A 20,371-nucleotide genomic window follows, 5' to 3' on the forward strand; every position below is an offset into this window, starting at 1 on the left:
ACCATACAAAACCATTCATATTGACTGAGGGATATATCTAGAGCTTGCCAGGGTTAGTTTCATCTAGGATAAGGATAGATCTGAGCCTGGGTTTTGTAATGGTTTTGCTCAGAGATTGGCAGAGAAAGAGGAGGGTAGTATAATAATGCTCTGGCTCAAATTAGAAGCCATGAGGTTCAGGTACCCCAGGAGATGCTTTATATTAATCTTAGCTAACATATTTATCATGTCAATATTGAGAAGAGAATCTCTCTTGCAGGCTTTTTTTATGTATGCTTTAATATTTGGAATGGAACAAGTGGAGGCAGTCCTGGCTCTGAAAGTCAGAAGTCATGAATTCAAATCCTGCTGTTGACACTCTGAGACCTCAGATTCCTCATGTGTAAAAAGAGAGCATTGGATTAGATGTACTCTGATGACACTTTTAGCCCTAGATCTATGATACCATGAGCCCATGAATGATTAATTGTATACTAATTTCATTAATGCCAAAAGATACCCAGCTCTAGAAGCCTTCTTATTCTGTAAGATCCCTTTTTATGTATTCCCATTTAAGTCAAATAGATCAAGGCCATTTAGACAGGAAGTACTATCAAACTTGAGGGTTAGCTAGATGCTTTCACCCGAACATATTAAAACCTAATGCAAAATGGTAGCATTTATATTCTATTTATGGATACTTTTCATATCAATCCTAAACCAGATCTCAAGGGGAGGGGAAAGGAATTCCACAGGATATAAATATTAACATGTCTATTTTGGAAATTGGTTATTTATGAGGGTTAACATTGAAACTATCTTTTTTGCCCCTTTCCATTTCTCCTGATTATTTATTATTTGAAAAGACACATGTGGGGGAAGAACTGTCCTAACAATGACCTGTTCTTGATTACACATTGTATTAAATGGAGAAATTATAAACAAGACCCTCTGGAATCAATTCTTAATGCAGGCAAAGACTATAATGAAAAGGTATGTGGCATGGCCTAGTATACTTATGCAAACCACAGGTCACAAAAAAAGGCTGAGTAAAAAGAAAAAAAAACCTCAAAAGTATATGCCATACATTTCATGGATGGCAGACATGGAAGGATTGTTAAATCCTAAAGTCCAAAACATTAAGTTGACAGATGAGGAAACTGAGGGACAAAAATGTCCAAAGGTTTGCTCAAGATTTAACAGCAAGGAAGAGATGGAAGCATAACCTGAATTCAGGTCCTCTGATGACAGGACTTTTTACCTCCTTCTGATGATGGGTCAAGTGCATCAAAGACCACCTAATTTGAAGGACAACATATCATCACCAGCAGATGTGTTCTTTATTCTCTAATTACTCAGTACTTTTCCTTCTTATATTTTAGTCCCTTACTCCCTAGCTGTCAAAAGGATGATCATAATAAAGCCCTCCCTTCCACCTCCATCTACCTCACAAAGCTGTCAGAGGAATTTATAAGATGAATGTTTGTTGAAGCACTTTCAGCTCCTCTGAACAGGGAAACACATAATCACAAGCTATGGCCTAGTTACTAGACTCTAGGATCTGCATAAATGGTTGCTTAAACAAATCAGAACGATTCTGGGTGGCAAGCTTTCTTCCCAACCTTCATAATGGGTGGCCAGGGTAAAGGGGATTGGTGTGACAATTTATCATCTCTGGGCACCCACCAATTAGTTATCTCATATGTACACTACAAAGGAAGGGGGCCTATGCTTGGTATCACTGTAAGCTATTAGGTTAAGGAAGAGAATTTGTCTAATCCCATGAGTGGAGATCCCAGAAGAGCGAAAAAAATTAATGAGAATATCAAGTTTTAGGAGGAAGAGATATGAGGAGAGCACAGTTAATGGTATATCGGTTATTATTAGCACTTATCTAGCCATGGAGATTCTTTCATTAAGAGAATTCTCATTATTGTTTAAAAGTCATTTTAAAAATGGATGATAATACATTCTTTGACAAAAAAATTCCCTGATTGCTTGGTTCAACTGATGAATTTTAATTCTCTATGGTAATGACACTTATAACTGGGATTCCCAGACTGAAATGAGCTCATCCCTGTTCTGTTTGTTGAAACTGAAAAAATACACATCTCTAAGTCATTTATTTTATTCACCGTTCAAGTCCCTGCACACTACGTCATGAGTCAGAGGTGAGAGCTCAAAAGTCATTAATCTGAAGCAAAATTAACTGGGAAAAATCACAGGAGGGAGAAAGAGGAGGAGGGAGAGGGATAGAAGAAAGAATAACTCTAGGGGAAAAAGTTGAAGAGAGGAAACTAATGGGGGAAAAGATTGTGCCAAACCAGAACCCAGAATGCAAGATTATATACATGACAGATCTACTGCTAAATGAAATGATTAACCTTGGAAATGAATAAAATTTCTTTTGGTGAAGAAATATCAATAATTCTCCCCCAAGAACAGAAGGTGGTGTCCACACCTGGATTTTCCTGCATGATTAACACCTCTTCCCAAAGTTTTCCTTTTAACACTTCTGCTTTCCCTCAGCACCTTCAGCCCAGGGTTTTCTTGACCATTAATTTTCAGAGTTTTTAAAAAGTTCTGGAAAATGAATGACTTCCAGTTGCTTAGATTCAGAGGATCTTATTAGAAGTAAATGAAATGAATGAAACATTTTATCTCTAAGCTAAAAAAAAGATGATCTCTAAACCATGATTGGATAACTGATCCTAAGATGGAACTAACATACCTGTTTGCCTAGTGACTTGAAGAATTCATTACGTATTTTTTGGGGGGGAGCTCAGGAAAAGAGATAGAAGTAATATGATATTCCTGGCAAGTCTTCCAATTGTCAAGGAAAAATTAATTTACCTGCTTGATAAAGATCATCCAAATCATGTCTTAAACTCTTGGAAATTAAAGTGGTATGGTAGTCTTTGGTAAGCAAAGAAGCTTAAGGTTATCTTACTATGAATTGTTATTTATGAATAAAAGTTGGCAAAAATAGGTTCCTATGCTGCTTATTGTTGTTCGATTGTGTCCAATTCTTTGTGATCCCATTTGGGAACTAAGGTAAAAACAGAGTTAAGTAGTTTGCCAAGGGTCACACAGCTAGTAAGCATCTGAGGTCAAATTTGAACTCAGCTCTGCCTGACCTCAGGTACTCTATTCTCTGTGCCAACTAGCTTAGCACTAGGTTCCCATGACCCATAGCATTTATTTTGACAAGTAAATGATGCTACCAAAACACCAGCAGTTGGGAATATATTCTGAATTGCAATGAACTTAAACCTTGTTTCTTTTGAATGTGTATTATATTTTCTCTAATAGCCAATAAGCTCCTTGAGGGAAGGTACTGTTTTACTTTTGCTTTTTTTGTCCTTAGCATATAACATTGTTTTTAAAAACTATCTGTTATATTTATGTGACATGGTATTTGTCTTTAAATATTTATGAGGCTGTCATATGGATGAATGATTAGATTTATTTTATGATGCTTTAGATTGCATAAGAGAAAATATTCTCTTAATACTGGCAGGGGTTCTCAGGAATTTCTGTGTCATGGACCCCTCTGAAAATCTGGAGAAGCCTAAGGAATCATTTGGAAAATGTTTTTAAATGCATGAAATAAAAAATATAAGATTATAAAAGGAATGCATTATATTAAGATAGTTATTAATATATTAGAAAAGAAAACCACAACTTCAGAGACCCCAAGTTAAGAATCCCTTTATAAGAACAAACTCTTTTTTGGTAGTTAAAAAAAACCATCCATGACTAGGGAAGAGTTGGAGAACATCACTAAAAACCAATTAGATGATTTCGATTACATTAAATTAAAAAGCTTTTGCACAGATAAAACCAATGTAATCAAGATCAAAAGAAAAGTAGTAAATTGGGAAACAATCTTTACAACTAATGATTCTGACAAAGGACTCATTTCTAAAATATATAGAGAACTGAGTCATATTTTTAAAACAAAAAAGCCATTCCCCAATTGACAAATGGTCAAAGGATATGCAAAGGCAATTTACAGATGAGGAGATCAAAGTAATCCATAGCCATATGAAAAAAATGCTCTAAATCATTAATTATTAGAGAAATGCAAATTAAAGCTTCTCTGAGGTACAACCTCACATCTCTCAGATTGGCCAGTATGACCAGGAAGGATAATGATCATTGTTGGAAGGGATGTGGGAAATCTGGGACACTGTTACACTGTTGGTGGAGCTGTGAACTCATCCAACCCTTCTGGAGAGCTATTTGGAACTATGCCCAAAGGGCAACAAAAATGTGCATACCCTTTGACCCAGCAATACCACTACTGAGTCTGTACCCTGAAGAGATGAGGAAAAAGGGTAAAAACATTACTTGTACAAAAATATTTATAGCAGTCCTGTTTGTGGTGGCAAAGAATTGGAAATTCAGTAAATGTCCTTCAATTGGGGAATGGCTTAGCAAACTGTGGTATATGTATGTCATGGAACACTACTGTTCTATTAGAAACCCGGAGGGACGGGATTTCAGGGAAACCTTGAGGGATCTGCATGAACTGATGCTGAGTGAGATGAGCAGAACCAGAAAAACACTGTACACCCTAACAGCAACATGGGAGTGATGTTCAACCTTGAAGGACTTGCTCATCCCATCAGTGCAACAATTGGGAACAATTTTGGGCTGTCTGCAAAGGAAAGTACCATCTGTATCCAGATAAGGAGCTGTGGAGTTTGAACAAAGTACAAGGACTATTCCCTTTAATTTGGAAAAAAAAAAACCCGATATCTTATTGTCTGATCTTGTTACCCCTGAGAAATCTGTTCTCTTTAAGGATATGATTTCTCTCTCATCACACCCAAATTGGATCAAGGTAAAACATGGAAACAAAGTAAAGACTGACAGAGCGCTATCTGGATGTGGGGGTGGGGGAGGGAAGAAAGATTGGGGGAAAACTGTAAAACTCAAATAATATCTTTAATAAAAATTAAAAAAATTAAAAAAAAACAACCCATCCAAAAATGGATTGCAATGCTTCCCAAAGTAGTGAGTTCTCCATCATCGAATTACTCACAATGGGACTAAATGACCACTTGTTAGGCATGGCAGAGGTGATTCCTGAATATAATCCAAGTATTTCTATAATTCTCTGGTTTTTTTTAATTTCATCTACCTTATTTCATATTCTTCCTTGCTCATTCAAAACAAAATTTGTTGTTGGAGGGACAAGATTAATATCTATACTATAAATGAATCATAATTTGATAATTGTTTTTACATTTTGTATTTATATTACTTCTGTATATTGTAAAACTTTAGGAAACATGTTTTGGTCAGACCTTTGTACAACTGTTGTTGAGTCAATTTGTTGAGTCTCTGAGACTCTATTTGGATTTTCTTGGCAGAGATAATGGAATGGTTTGCCATTTCCTTCTCCAGCTGATTTTATAGATAAGGAACTGAGGCAAATAGGGTTAAGCAACCAACACAGGTTTATACCTAATTTAGTGTCTGAGGCCAAATCTGAACTCTGGTCTTTCTGATTCCAGACATGGTGCTCTACCCACTACCACCTTGCTGCCCAATAACGGACAAACCACTTAATCTAACTGAGCCTGGGTCAGCCTTCTTTAACTTAAATGATTTTTTTGATGGGTTAGATCTGTAGGAGAAACAATTTTTTTGGTATGATGGTTTCACAGAAATTGGGACTTTATATCACTTTCACTTTATAAGACAAGTAAATTATGTAACTGCCTTGAGTTCCATTGCACAAATATGGCAAGAGTGGGTTTAGAACTCTTTGTTGCTGGGTTTCCTGTAGCTTATGGAGCCTGTCAGGTTATAGTAGTGGCGGTTCTGTACTCTTTTTTTTCCTTCTGGTATCTGCTTCCTGTCCAATTACTCCTGAGTGTATACTTTTTTGCTGACTCACCCTTTTCTGATTCATTCAGTCATGGCCAAGTCAAGTTAGAATTTTTATTGCTTTTTGGCTATATGCCACTGGGAGACTTACAGAGCAAAGTGTAGATACAAAATGATATTTAAAAATACATGATATCAGGATCCAAGCAAAGCAAAGTCAGAGTTTAAGTACCATTATAATTAACATTTTGGGAATCCTAGTGATCTTAGCCAAGTCACATCTTCTCTTGGCCTTAGTGTCTTCATTTGTGAAATGAGAAGGGGGCATACTGATTTAAAGTAGTTCTTGGGGTGACTAGGTGGCGCAGAGGATAGAGCAGCAGTCCTGGAATCAGGACTGAGTTCAAATCTGACCTCAGACACTTAATAATTACCTAGCTGTGTGGCCTTGGGGAAGCCACTTAACCCCATTGCCTTGCAAAAAACTAAAATTAATAATAATAATAACAATAAAGTAGTTCTGAATTCTATGATCCTATATTCTATATCTGTAATGTAATTTTAACCTCTAAAATTGTCTTAGTTTTAATTTTGTTTTGTTTTTTTAAACAGCCACTGCAAATGAAGACAAACGTGTAATACATGTTGGACAGGATGTATTTTTAAAAATAAATTTCTTGAATGGATACTAATTAAATTATTTTCCAAAACTCTGATGGATCTCTTGACCCAGTATTACCACTGACCTCAAAAATGGTCAAAGAAATGGGAAAACTTTTTATATTAAAAAAATCTATAGCAGTTCTTTTTCTGGTGACAAAAGAAGCTACAAACCAAAAGGGATTCCCTTAAATGAGGAGTGGCTGAATAGATATATGAATATGACAGAATAATGCTGTGCTGTAAGAAATGAGAGAACAGGTAATTTCAGAGTCATAGAAAGACCTAATATGTACTGATGAAGAGGGAAGAAAGAATCAGAAGACCAAGTTTTACTATAATGCAAATATTACAAAGATGGACAATTTTAAGGGTTTTTTTATAAGCTCATAAAAAATGAAATAACCAGAACAACTTATATAACAATGACATTGTATAAAGACAAAAACCACTTTGTAAGCTGTAAAGAGCCATGATCAATACAATGACCAACCATGATACCAAAAGATCGATGAAGAAACATACTATTTACCTCCTGACAGAGAGGTGATAGATTTAAAGTGCAGAGTGAGACATAGATATTTTTGAACCCAGACAACAAGGGAATCGGTTTGCTTGACTATGCATATTTGTTAAAAGCAATTTCTTTTTTTCCTCCAATGAGGTGGGAAATGGGAGACAGAGAAAATAGATTTCTCTTCATGTGAAAAAATTTAAAAAGAGAAGTTGAGGGTTCCTACTGTGAAAGGTGGCAAGCTCTTTCAGATGAGGTCATTATTGTTAGCTTTGCCTAATTGCTTTATGTTGTTACAAGAGATCTAGGGGTAATCTGACAATGTTTGTAATATAAAAGGAAAATCCATCAATAAAGCAAACAAGCCAAAAGAATCTCATGGCTATATCTACTTCCCCTATCAGTATACCTTGGAAAAGTACATTTTCTCATCTGAAAGTATTCTTATCTATGTCCTCCCATAAATTCTTCATAGAAGAAATATATAGGGTACTGGAAGTTTTCATTTATACCTTTGAAAATCTTGTGGCTACCAGCACAAGTTCATAACCAGTTCCCCTCCTTTTCTGATCATACATTTGTCTGGTGATATCTTTTATATTACTTCTCTTATGCATATTTTCATCAGCAATAATACTATAACCCACTGACATCCACTATATTTCCATGATTTACTTGCTTTGGGGGATCACCTGTAATTTTGATTATTTTGATCTTTGATTTGCCTTATTGGGAGAATAATGGTGTTGAAGCTTTTTTGCTCTGGAGTAAGAACCCACCCATGATTTTTATGTTAACCTGGAAGTTTGAAACTAAGGACCAAATAAAATTTATCTTCAAAAAACTTCAAAAGTTTTGAACATACAAATAAGATGAAAAACAATCCTAGTTCAGTGTTTATGCTGTAATAGATCTGCTGAGCTAGGAGGTCTCTGACAGGATCTATTTTCAGAACTGTCAGAGACTGGATATAGTTTGGGAGTGACCTCTTTGAATTTAGGAAAGATTCTAATGATCATAGGCCTAGCCAGAAGCCTTTCATATCTAGTATTTATATAATACCATTTATTATTATGGCTTGAGAATAAAAATGGTTTTCTCTTACCAGGTGATTCAAGGGGTGGCAATGAATTAGCAGCCTAGTTTTAATGACTGTATCACTGAGTCACAGGAATTTATATTTTTCTTTTTACCTCAAAGAAAAACTTGACCATCTTTCTTTAATACTATCAACCTGGAAGCTTGACAGTAAGGATTAAAAATTGCTCCTTCTTTCCCACTTGGTTATTGGAAAGGCTCTGAAAGGTAATCAGTCTTGTGAAGCTACACTTTACAGTCTGCATAAAAATGCCATGATTTCCTTTCCTCTCCCCAACCTAATTGAAAGTGCATAATATCACACAGCTGGGGAAATGTAAACTGTAAACACATGCAATATATCATGCTATCACACAAAAGCTGGTTACTAATGGGCACTGGGTGGTTGTCAGGACCAAAAGAAATTTGGAAAACAAGATTTTTTTTTTTTTTTTGCTCTGGAGGAAGAGTCCGTTCTTTGGGGCTATGACCCACTCTGCTTTTCTCTTCCTAGCTTGCATTGCACTGGAACATACCAAAGTAAAATGGAACAAAGGATTGTTCTGCCATTTGGTGGTGTGCAGAATTCAGGGGATTGATTACTATTTTCTTGGATCAGTCCTACACGTGACAATGATTTCAATTTTATTCTACTATCTGTCAAGCCCACAGAATGACACTCCTATTTCAACCTGTTTAGTTCCTAAAGGCAAATGATCTTTGATTTCATCATCCTATTCTATGATTGAGATTATCTGCTTTTATATCTTCAACTATCCAAGCATAACTGTTCGGGTTCTGCTCTTATTATGGATCAAATTCATATTTTGGGGGGTTTTCAAAGCTCTCTGACTGCTCCTTACTGTCCTCTGATTAGTTCTCAGTTACCCTGCTTTAGAAGCTTTAATAATATCCTCTCTCACTTTCCCTTCTTTGTAACAAATGGCTTTCCATTTCATCACTCCTTGTGTTTAATTTACCTACTCCAGATTTCATGCCACCTTCTCTCAGTCTAAGCTCTTCACTGTAAGGCTCTTGAGAGGAAAAAAAAAAAGCCCAATGCTCTTTGAACGTTTGTCATTATCAGTTCTGTCATAATATTCTTGCATAAATTGTCAGCTCTTTGCAACAGGGACTTTGCTCTCTGAATTCATCTATTGTCTATTCATAGTGCCTTATTACTATTATTTGTTAGCTTTATTTTTGGTTGACAGCTTCAAGTTAAGTCAAAACACAGTCCTTGTCTAGGGTAGCCGCTGTGTATCACTTTCAGGAAACTGAAGGGTTTTGTTTTTGTTTTGTTTTTTAAAATTCCACATCAGTACATACAATTCTTTCTCTCACTGAACATCAGACAGCCCATCTGTGACCCAGCTGAATAAGGACTACCTTCAAGTTCCATAAGGTTTCATTACCTGTCAGCAAGAGTCTGAGGATGGTAAGGTTTGTTGATCTTTGCATAAAGCCCCTCCAAGTGATCCTTCTCTGGAGATAGTGGCGGGCCATCCCGTGGGTAGCCCAGTGCTCCGATGCTTGGTGGTGATGATGACCTGTAGATACCAGCTGGTATGTAAGTGTCCTGGAAATGATTCACTCGAGCATAATTGGGATCCATTTCATCATCATCCATATCATGAAGGGGTCCTATGAGACCAGTGGAATAATCAATAAGTCCTCTTGCCTGCTTTTCTCTTAGCTCCTGATGTTTTGCTCCAATTCTGAAAAGTACAGAGTAAGTTAATGGAAATGTGAGTAATAATTTTATATCAGCATATAAAAAATTGACAAAACTATCTACTAATTTCTCTCAGTTTCACCAGTTGTTACCTTTCTGATCATTCCAGATCATCATCAACAGAAATGACAGGTACAAAACCACAGTATCACTTGAATAGCTCTCCCCTGGATTTGTTGTGGAGTCTTCTGGTTTATGATAATGTAATAATAATGATGATAATATATAACATTTATATAGCTCTTTAAGGTCTTCAAAGTTCTTTTACAAAGATTATATTGTGCTATCAAGAGGGGAAACTGAGGTAGATAGGGATTAAGTAATTTGTGAAGGGTCACAGAGATAGAAAGTATCTAAGGAAAGATTTGAATTTGGTCTTCTTGATTCCAGATAAACTGTACTTAGCTTCCTATGTTATGATGCTGTTGTGGGTATTTTAACATCTTGCCCATTGATAAGAGGGATGATTGAAGATTAAGAGGTTGGTTTTTCATTAATACCCATTCAATCAGCATTGACTGAGTATTTGTCATAGGCATGATAGTCTGAAAAGTATTCCTCAATGCAGGACCAAAGGTAAAAACAGTTAACCTGAATTCCCACACTTTTCCTTTGAGTTCACCATTTGGCTGCTTGATCTTCCTGTGGTCTTCTAGAAAAATGAGTTTGCAGAGAATGAATTAAACATGAAGAGGAAGTGGGGAGGCAGCCTGGTCACTAAAAGCAGTAGATCAGAAGTCATTTACAAGAGATTTTAATTTTTTTGGTTACGTAAATGGGGAGCACAGTGCCTCATTATAAAGGGGCTAGGGACAGAGTAAAACAGGGAAGAAATTAATAGGATCCTGACAGAGATGAATTGGCACATATAAGTGAATTAAAGACTATTACTGGCAGGACTCCACTGTGATAAAGCCTTAAGTGGTATTTCAAAATGCTTCTGTTAATCGGTGCCATTGTATAATCTATTGGGAATAAGGAAAGGGAAAAATTTTAGAAGTATTTCAAATTCATCTGCAGCTTTACTTCATCCCCAAACTAGTAGGTGCCTTAAATTTTTGGTTACTTGTTAAATAGAAAAGCTTTTTAGCATATTATTGAATGATAATAATAATGGTGTTGATTATTCAAGGTGAGCACTATCAAGGAGAAAAATAGGGTAAGGTATTCATAAAGTATTATGAAAGAAAGAAAGAGAGAAAGTGGAACGCCTTTTCGAGAAAATGGGCAAATGATGGCTGACCTCAGGGCTATGAAGTCAATGAAGACTCTTGGGTCTTTTGCAGAATAGATAAAGGTGAACATTTATTTTGAAAGAGCACCTTGCTTTTGATCTGTGAAACCATAATATCACTTTCTTTTCTCTGTCTATACAAGTTGTGGATCATTTTAGATTACCTAACCCTTCAATGTACTTTCTCGCTGGAGAGAAGAGGAATCTAATGTGCCTTTCCCCCACCTCAGGATTTAAGGAAAGGGAAAAAAATCTCTACTCCAGTCAACAAACCAGTAGCAATTATTGCCTCTTTCATTTGCAGGAACCAAACTCTAAACTCTTCAAGTAAGTAATTAGTAAGCAGAGAAAAATAAGTGAAAGATATCGTAATTCTCCAAGGTATTTGCAATTAAGATGAAAGATTCCACAGCAAGGCCCTAGAAGAGGGATCCTGCTGTCCTCTTTCGATGCCTGTTAGTAGTGCTGCCATGGATATTTTTTTAAATAATTTTTATAAAGATGTTAACCTGATCTATTTCTATAACAAAACTAGAATCCAGGGACAATTCAGATTCTATTGTCAGTGAAACTTGTTGCACTAAGATCAAAGGGATCGATTTCCATTGCAAATAAAGCTAAAAGCATCAATAAGGTGTGGAGTTAGGATTCTTATGTTTGGTTGCTATCCTTCTTACACATCTTTGTGAATTCAAATATGATGTCAAACACTTTCTTGCTTCATGACCCTGGTCAAATCATTGAACCCTGTTTGCCTGTTTCCTTGTAAAATGAGTTGGAGAAGAAAATGGCAGGTATTCCATTATTTAAATTTTAAATTTAACAATGTATGGTTGTGGTAGACTGGAGATAGAGGTCATGAGAATAATTTAAGAAGCTGAAGAACTAAAAGACACAAGAATTAAGGTTATTTTTTCAGTCTGGCTCTGAAATTATTAGGGAAGAAGATGAGTGAATTGAAGATGTATGTCATCTCATTTTAGCCTCATAATAGCCCTGTGAGGTCGGTACTGTTATCCCCATTTTACAGTTGAAGAAGCTAAGGATGAGAGAAGGGAAGGGACATGTCCAGAGTCAAACAGCTAATAAGTTTCATTCAAATCCAGATCTTCCTGATTCCAAATCCAACACCTTTTCCAGAAGGTTACCTCCCCATCTCATGTATTTTGTGCTACTCATCCAAAAGCAGACAGCAGGAGAGGACAGTAGGGATTTTTGGGGGGAGTGGGGGATAAAGGGGTGTCAGTTGGAGTTGTGGGAAAGGAAGGAAAGGGAGAAAATGAACACAACAATTTGAGACAAAAAAGTGGTTCATTTCTTACAGAAAATAAACTATCTTTTGTATAACTTTCCCTTTTGGCAGAGAGGATATTTTATCCTACCATCTATCCCCAACAAAAGCTGTGATTAGGTCGTTATGGTTTTCTTTTGTTCCAGGGAAGGGGCCCAGTTTCTTCAAGTTTTCCTCATGAATGCAGCTTCACTAGCATGTAAACTATACCCTGCTCAGGGACAATTGCTTCCTTTCTTTGTAATATTCACCAGTCAATACTAGGTTACATGTACTTCTTTGTGATCAATGCCTCATCTTTTCAATGGATCTATTTTAGCTGCATTAATATTTTTCATTTCTTTCTCACTCTTGTCCGGGAGTCTATAATATTTTCTCAATGATCTTTCTCTTGTCCTTTCTATTTTTCACATCAATCTAAACCATCTCTGTGGCAGTTAAGAAAACTGTGTAGTTGGTACCATCATCATTTCTCACTCCTCCTCCTCTATTATAGTTTTTCCTGTTCAGCAAACTTGGCATTCTAAAATTTTAATACTTCAGCCTATATTTTTGGTTCAATCCTTAAAAGAAAACAATTGCATCTTTCTTCCAAATATTGCTTATTTTTAAAACTTTTTTTTTTTTAACAGAATCCCACTCCTTAAGTACTTCATTCCTGTTAGACAGCACAACCAAAAGAAAGCACTGTATGTCCTTCAGGACAGCTTCCAATGAAGCAAACCTTATGGGGCAGGTAACTCATTAAGTTCATTGCAGTTATCCACCAAGATCAGACCAAACTCAAATGGTTTGGATGGGGTCAGGAGGTCAAGTCTTCTCCCCACTTCATCCTCTAGAATAGGTCTGTAGGAACTTAGTTTGATTAATTAGCTAGAATATTTTCCAGTTGGGTCCACCCAAACAAAGAGAAAAATCTTCTATGAGGCTGCAGAGACACCCTGGCCTCCCAGTCATTTTCATTTCCTGCCTTTTGGTTTCATTTTTAGATTATACTATCTGGGGGTATCTTCCTTACACCTAATTATACCATCTTGATAGAATTTCAATCCAGTGAAATCCCTTATTTCTGTTATTGCAACTTAACACATTTTTTTTTCAAAAAAAAAACACACCTTTTCTGGATCCATCAAATTTTTTATTTGAAAATTAGTCACTTATAGTTAAAAGTAGCTAACTGATTATAGTTGTATAATTTTCTTGGAATTTTCTAAAATATACAATATGTGCCCATAAATGTCAAGTAAATATCTTCATTTTCTTCTTGTGAAACTGGCCCTGAAGCAGACTAAAACTGCTAATGAGTGTTTAGCACCTTTACTAGAAATGACTAGTTCCCCTATAGCAATCCCATTGACAAAGGTCTCTATACAAAATACTAGGAAGTATTTAACACCTTTTAGAGATGCCCTCTGAGCTGATGTGCAGACTAATTTTTAGAGGGAACTATAATACTCTGTCCCTTGAGAAGCCTGGGATGATTGCCTGGGACAAGCAAAGACTATTACCTCTCTTATTTAGTGTCTTGAAGATGTTTTATTATTAGTATTATTGTTAATATTAAACAATGATAAGCAATATTCTAGTTAATTTATTAACTTCCCCCAATTGATATTTCCCCACTGCTTTAAATGTCTTTCTGGGAAGGATGAGGGATCAGAAAAGTTGGAAACAAAAGGAAAAAGACACTATCTTCAAAGTCTGATCTGTCAAGATGCAGACATACATTTCTGGACATGGCCAATGTAGTAATTTGTTTTACTTAATTATATATATATATATATATATATATATATATATATATATATATACACATATATATATATATTTGTTAGAAAAGTTTATTTTTCTAGTTTCCTTTTCCATGTGGAAAGGAAGATGAGAAAGAAAGAAGGTTAATGCTTATTATTTTTATTTATTTTGGGTTTTTTTGCAAGGCAATGGGGTTAAGTGACTTGCCCAAGGCCACACAGCTAGGTAATTATTAAATATCTGAGGCCGCATTTGAATTCAGGTACTCTTGACTCTAGGATGGGTGCTCTATCCACTGTGCCACCTAGCTGCCCCAAAAATTGTTTATTGAAAAAAAAAGTTACATTAAACACATGTCTTGTTTGTATCTTACGAGCAATCAGACCTATTTGTGTTTATTGAGAATAAACTCTCTGAGATGGAGGAATTCCCCCAAACCATCTCAACCAGTGATGCCTATATGAGATTTCCTCTACCACATTCTTAAAATGTGATCCCCTGGACTTTGTCTAAAGTGCCAGGGAGAAGGAATTCCACTTTGTATAATTTTAACTGTTTTAAAGCTTTCTCCATCATCTGAAAAATTTGTCATAAGTTTTTTTCTCCCAAGTGTGAAGAGGAGGTTAAAGAGAAAGTAAATGCTTGTTAATTGAGAAAATGAATTTAAAAACCTAGATTTTCCTCTTTGAAGCTTCCCTATGGTGGGGGGGATAGGGGAGGTTAAGATGTTCCTAGTCACAATAGTACTTGCCATGAAACATAAAGGGATGAGGATAGCTCACTGTGGTTCACTTTGGAGCATTGCTAGTTGACATAAACTTCCTGAAGAGGAAAAGGAAAAAGCCACAGAGAATGAAAGGAAGCTAGTTATGTTTCCGTTTCTGTCCCTCCAAAGCATTTTTTGGTCCCTCTTTTCTGCCACCTGCTAATCCACACCCAGCCAGCAGCCACCCCTTTGCTTCCTTGCTCTTTGAAGGGGATGGGGGAACATGGCCAAGAATAGGAGCATTGGAAACTGCGCAGTGGAAGCAGTACTATTTTGTTTGCTTATTTGGAATTGAAAGCCAATCTTCCCATATATCCTATTCTATTTTCTGGAGAAACTTGGGTCAAGAACTGTGGAGGAGCTACTACTTCAATAGGACACAAAAAGATTCCAATTAACATAGCATCAATGATATGGGTGAATAAGGCAACCTGCCTTTTGTACCTAAAATCTATCTCTAGTCTGTGGCATTTATTGGATGACTGCTGTGCAAAGGGACTTGTTCATAGCACCGTAGGAAATTAAGACAGAAGCAAGAGATGTGGTCCTTATTCTCTCTCCATATATACAGCATCTTTATACGGGAGGTTAAAAAATCCTTTAGACCTGCAAAAACAGCTTATTCAAGCAGAGCATTTTCAGCAGTCCCTTTTCATTATGGTTTGTCATCCCTGGCTCCACTAATGATGGAGTTAGATGCATCCATGCCCCGAACAGATTGCACAGTGTCTTCCCAAGAGTACAGATGCATGCTGGATGATGGAGTCAGTCAGTCAACAACATTTACTGAACACCTGCTACCTTTACAAAGCTGCAAGGTGGATAGAAACAAATGTATCAGACAAGAGCTCTTTCCACTGAGAAGCTGATGGGTGGTCAAAGGAAGCAAGAATGGCATACTCCCTATGCCGCCACCTCTACTCAAAGACAGTGCTTAAGTTTTCTGCTGAAGAGCTAGAAGGCAATAGATTAGTGGTAAAAGAGATCTCTAAGAATCATTTTATTCCTACTCGCTCTCTCAGGAAGAGAAAGATATAAGAATTTACTTTTCAGAATTTCCCTGTCCAAGTACTGAGAAAAGGGCTAAAATTTAATCTTAGGCTTCCAGAAGAAGGTCTTCAATTTCTGGGTGAAAATTTTAGAGTTTTAATATGATAGCATTGGACCAGGGGTGGACGGGCTGTTTTCTCATGATTGACCCACTTAAATTTGAAGAGGTTCTTCACTAAATTGACCACAGGGTGATGCCTTTTTTAGCCATCACAGTTTTCAAAGATCACCTACTAAACTGTAGAAGGGATGTGATTTTCCTTATTACTGACACTTAACAGTGATAATTAAATTAGAGCTATTGAAGGAGCTTGAGCATCTAAAATTTAATGTCTCATTTGTCTTCACCTATTCATCATCTAATACATTTTGTAATTTTTATTAATCTATTCTTGTCTGTTGTCATCTTTCATTCATGTATTTCTAGTTTGAGTCAATATTTTTGTCATTGGATCTATCTGGTCCTTGACCTACCTGATGGCTAAATGTGGTTATGGGAAATCTATCTTATGATCTATATAAATAGTCCATATGTTGGCTTATCATTGGGCAACATGCTTAGCTCATGTTCCTTTGACATTACAAAGTGTTAAAGGAAATGAAGAGAGAAAATGTGTGTATAATGAAATGGAGCAAAGGAAAAGAGGTACAGGAGATTGTTGCTTAATAATCTGAAACTTCCTAGAGAATAGTTATTTCAGGGAAAAACAAACCTTGCATTTTCTAGTACTTACCACTATAAAAATATGAAATGAGTGTAGCTTTCTTTTTTCCCCTTTTATCAGCATTAAATTTATGGTGCATCTGATAACAATTTTTGGAGAAACAATATGAGCAAAGAGGGAAGAGAGTGTCTCTGCCAAGTAGGACTGATTTAAAAGTCTTTAAGCCCTTTCTAATTTTTGTCATTCTAGAGGCCTATAGGTTTCTACAAACTAGCATTGCTACAGCATAGTATGGGGAATGAAATCTGAACTTTTCCATTGGGTGAAGAAAAGGAATAGAAAACACATGGTGGAGCCGCTTCTAACAGGTAAAACATTGTTTATAATGTAGACTGAAGAATTTAAGTGTAAGGATTGTGTCAAAACTAATAATGATATTAATGATATCATTTTTTGTGCAAAACTCTTAACTAAACAGGCCATGCCAGCTGTCACCTCTAACAAATCCTAGAATCCCTCTATGAGAATTCTGGGTGTCCAATTTCTAAATCACAGCAAATCCTTGATTCCATCCCCTCCCACATCTCTTCAGTGTCCTGCTACAGATATTAGCCCTCCTCTCTCAGGCATCATCAGTCTTTCTCTCAGTTGGCTCTTTTCCATTTTCTTGTAAACATGTTAGATGTCCTCAATCCTAAAAAAATGTTTCCCTGGACCTTTCTACTCTATCTAACTACTGTCCTAATTTCTCTATCTAGTAACTATCCCAATTTTTCAACTCCTTTTAACTGCTCAACTTATTGAAAAATTATCTACTCCTGATACCTCTAATTATTTCTTACTCTCTCAGTCACAAATGGCCTTCTAAGTATGGATCGATTCTCTGCTGTTTGTGCTAAATTTGGTGTAACAATTAGCACCAAGAAAACAAAGGATCTCTACCAGCCAGTATCACCATCCATACCTGAAACTACTGGTTACAGTAAATAGGGAAGTTATGAAAACCATGGATAAATTCACTTATCCTGGCAGTATATTTTCCATGGATTTACGCATTGAAAATAAGGTTGAAATATGCATTACCAGAACTAGCTCAGTGTTTGGTAGGCTCCAAAGGAAAGTGTGAGAGAGACGAAGTATTAGACTGCCTCCCAAATTGAAGGTCTACAAAGCCATTGTGCTGACTTCATTGTTTTTATGTCTGTGAAATTTGTACAGTGTACAAGCACCATGCCAGAAAATTGAATTGCTTCCATTTCAACCAAGGTCATTTCTTGAACTAAATTGCCAAACATTCAAACTTTACTGGAGAGGGAGTGACTGCATTGGGTTGCCCACATTGTTTGCATGTCAAGCATATGATTGCCTAAAAGAAAAGACTTAGATACATAGATTATATCTATATAAGTATATAGATAGAAATAGAGATAGAAATATATCTACATAGGCATATAGATATAAAATATAGATTAATATGGATGGATAGATGGATGGATGGATGGATAGATAGATAGATAGACAGACAGACAGATAGATGGGGATGGATGGAGGGATAGAGAGATAGAAAGATGAATGGATAGATGGATTGACAGATTGATAGATGCTAGCTATTATTTTTCTTTTTCATCATCTTCCTCCTGCCCTCTTAAGGTAGATATCATCTTCTTTGTTTCTCTCTATATAGTTTCATCTTCACACTATACTCACTTCTACAGCTCCCCACTACACATTGACACAGATGACTTCCAAAAGTTTGTCCCAGCCCTAACGTGAGTACAGGAGCTGTGTTTTTCATTGCCTCTGTGAATCATAAGATGCTTAGAAAGAAAAAGCTTCTCTCAAATTCTCTAGTCTATGAAAAAGGATCTCCTCTACAGTATTTCAGAAAAGGTCATTAAGTTTTTTCTTGAAGACTCAGATGATCAAAGGTGGATTCCCAAGGAAACCCATTTCACTTTTGGATAGCTCTGTTATGAGATTTTTCCCCTTAAAGCAAATCTAAATCTATTTATAACTTTCATCTATAATGTCTAGTTCTGACTTCTGGGACCAAGCAGAATTTAATCCCTTTTCCATATGACAACCCTTCAAATTCTTGAATATAACTGTCATGAATCCCCCAAAGTCTTCTTCCCATAAAAACCATACCTATGTCCTTTAAATTATATTATGTTATGATCTTGATGCTCTTTGTTATTCTGGGTTACTTGAGATACTCTCCAGATAATTAATGTCCTTCCCAAAATATGGCACCCAGAGTCATAAGATCTGACAGTAGACACTTCAATTGTCCTTAACATTATGTCTCTCAAAGCAAAGCAAAATTACATTATTTTTGACTGCCATATCACACCACTGACTCATTAAGATATCAGCTTATAGAATGTTTTGCTCACTCCCACATGTATCTTGCCACTACTGTTTGTATGATCCCTACCTTAAATTCATTGGTAACTGTATTTCATGATGAGCAACCAAACAGCATCACCAGTAGAAACTTGGTGGCAATCAGTCTTGAGTATTAATGACTAGTTAGGAGTCATCCATGAAAAGATGACCTCTGTTTTAGGGAGAAATATGAATTGATTAAAAGAATTTTGCTTTCATGGAACTAACTAACAATGTTATATGGAGGAAAGTTTTGGATATGATATACTAATTTTCTGTATTTTTAAAAGAACTAATCTTTAGCCTTTTTAATGCATAACATTCTCACCTTCTTAGTAGAACTAGAGTGTCCTGCTTGCAATTAACATAGTCTCTCCAAAGATTCTCTTGGCTCATTAAAATAATATGCATATTCTAATACTCATTTGTCCCTGAAATAATAACAATTCTCTTTCAATAAATTAATTATGATTTTAATGAATGAAATTTGCATTCATATTTCTGCTTTTAGGTCTTCCTAGGAGTCAGCATATGGCTCCAGTGAAGCAGAATCTCTTTCATGGTACAAGAAAACTGCTGAATGGCATGTCACCATGGGCAGTGTTTAATCTGGCACAGACCAGGAGGAGCCAAGTCAAGGACAGAGTCACTGTTCTCATGAAATCTTAATGTGAACATAAAGCAGGCAGGAGAAGACAAAGCTTTCAAATTGAGATTTCACATGTCAGTAAATTTCATATGCCCCATCAGACAATGCAGTCCTGGGCTCAGAATAGGAGCTTTTAATAAAGGGAGTAAAGCTTCTCTTACCTGGAATGCTAAGGAACCAGAATGTTGTGTGAAACAAAATTTTCTGATAAACTAAGTATGGGGCACAAAGATCTTCCTGATTCTTGGTGCCTTAAATCTTCCTAAAATATATTAATGCATTTTTCTTGGTTTAATTATCAGGGGCATAATTATTGGTAACCTATTTTCAGAACCAAAGATGGAAAAAAGACCATCTTTTTGAAAATCTCCAATAAAATGGAACTTTCTTTCCTTGAAAATGGTATTGTCTTGGGATAGATTGTTGCTTCGGGTACTGTGAACATAACTCTTTTTTTATGACTCAGTATCATCCAAGTTCATTGTTCTGAACATCAAAGTGAAGGAGGTAGGAGCTACAACTTAATGGACTCTGGCATTAGGATACATCTGGAAGAATGTTTGTTTTATTGTGATTTAACTCTTTAAGTCAGAAAAAAATCAATTTCATTAATCATTCTGGTTAATTAGAGACTTTTGATGTATTTACCAATTAAAAAATGATGAGAGAATAATTGGTAATTCTGGAATCTTCAAGTTATCAAAGGTCACTGTATGGAAATTGGGAGAACTGGTTCAAGTCCTGATTCGACCACTTATTATTTGGACAAT

General features: G+C 36.1%; 1 protein-coding gene across 6 annotated transcripts in view; it reads right to left on the reverse strand.

The window, feature by feature from the left end:
* Positions 1-20,371, reverse strand: part of PARD3B (par-3 family cell polarity regulator beta) — a 1,291,415-nt gene that overhangs the window by 191,175 nt on the left and 1,079,869 nt on the right. For all 6 annotated transcript variants that reach the window (XM_074191565.1, XM_074191567.1, XM_074191566.1 and 3 more), the window contains one exon: positions 9,487-9,789. In XM_074191565.1, the coding sequence (XP_074047666.1) occupies positions 9,487-9,789 (303 nt within the window). The remainder of the gene's footprint in view (positions 1-9,486; positions 9,790-20,371) is intronic.

The sequence above is a fragment of the Macrotis lagotis genome, chromosome 6 (assembly GCF_037893015.1).
Source record: "Macrotis lagotis isolate mMagLag1 chromosome 6, bilby.v1.9.chrom.fasta, whole genome shotgun sequence".
NCBI lineage: Eukaryota > Metazoa > Chordata > Mammalia > Peramelemorphia > Peramelidae > Macrotis > Macrotis lagotis.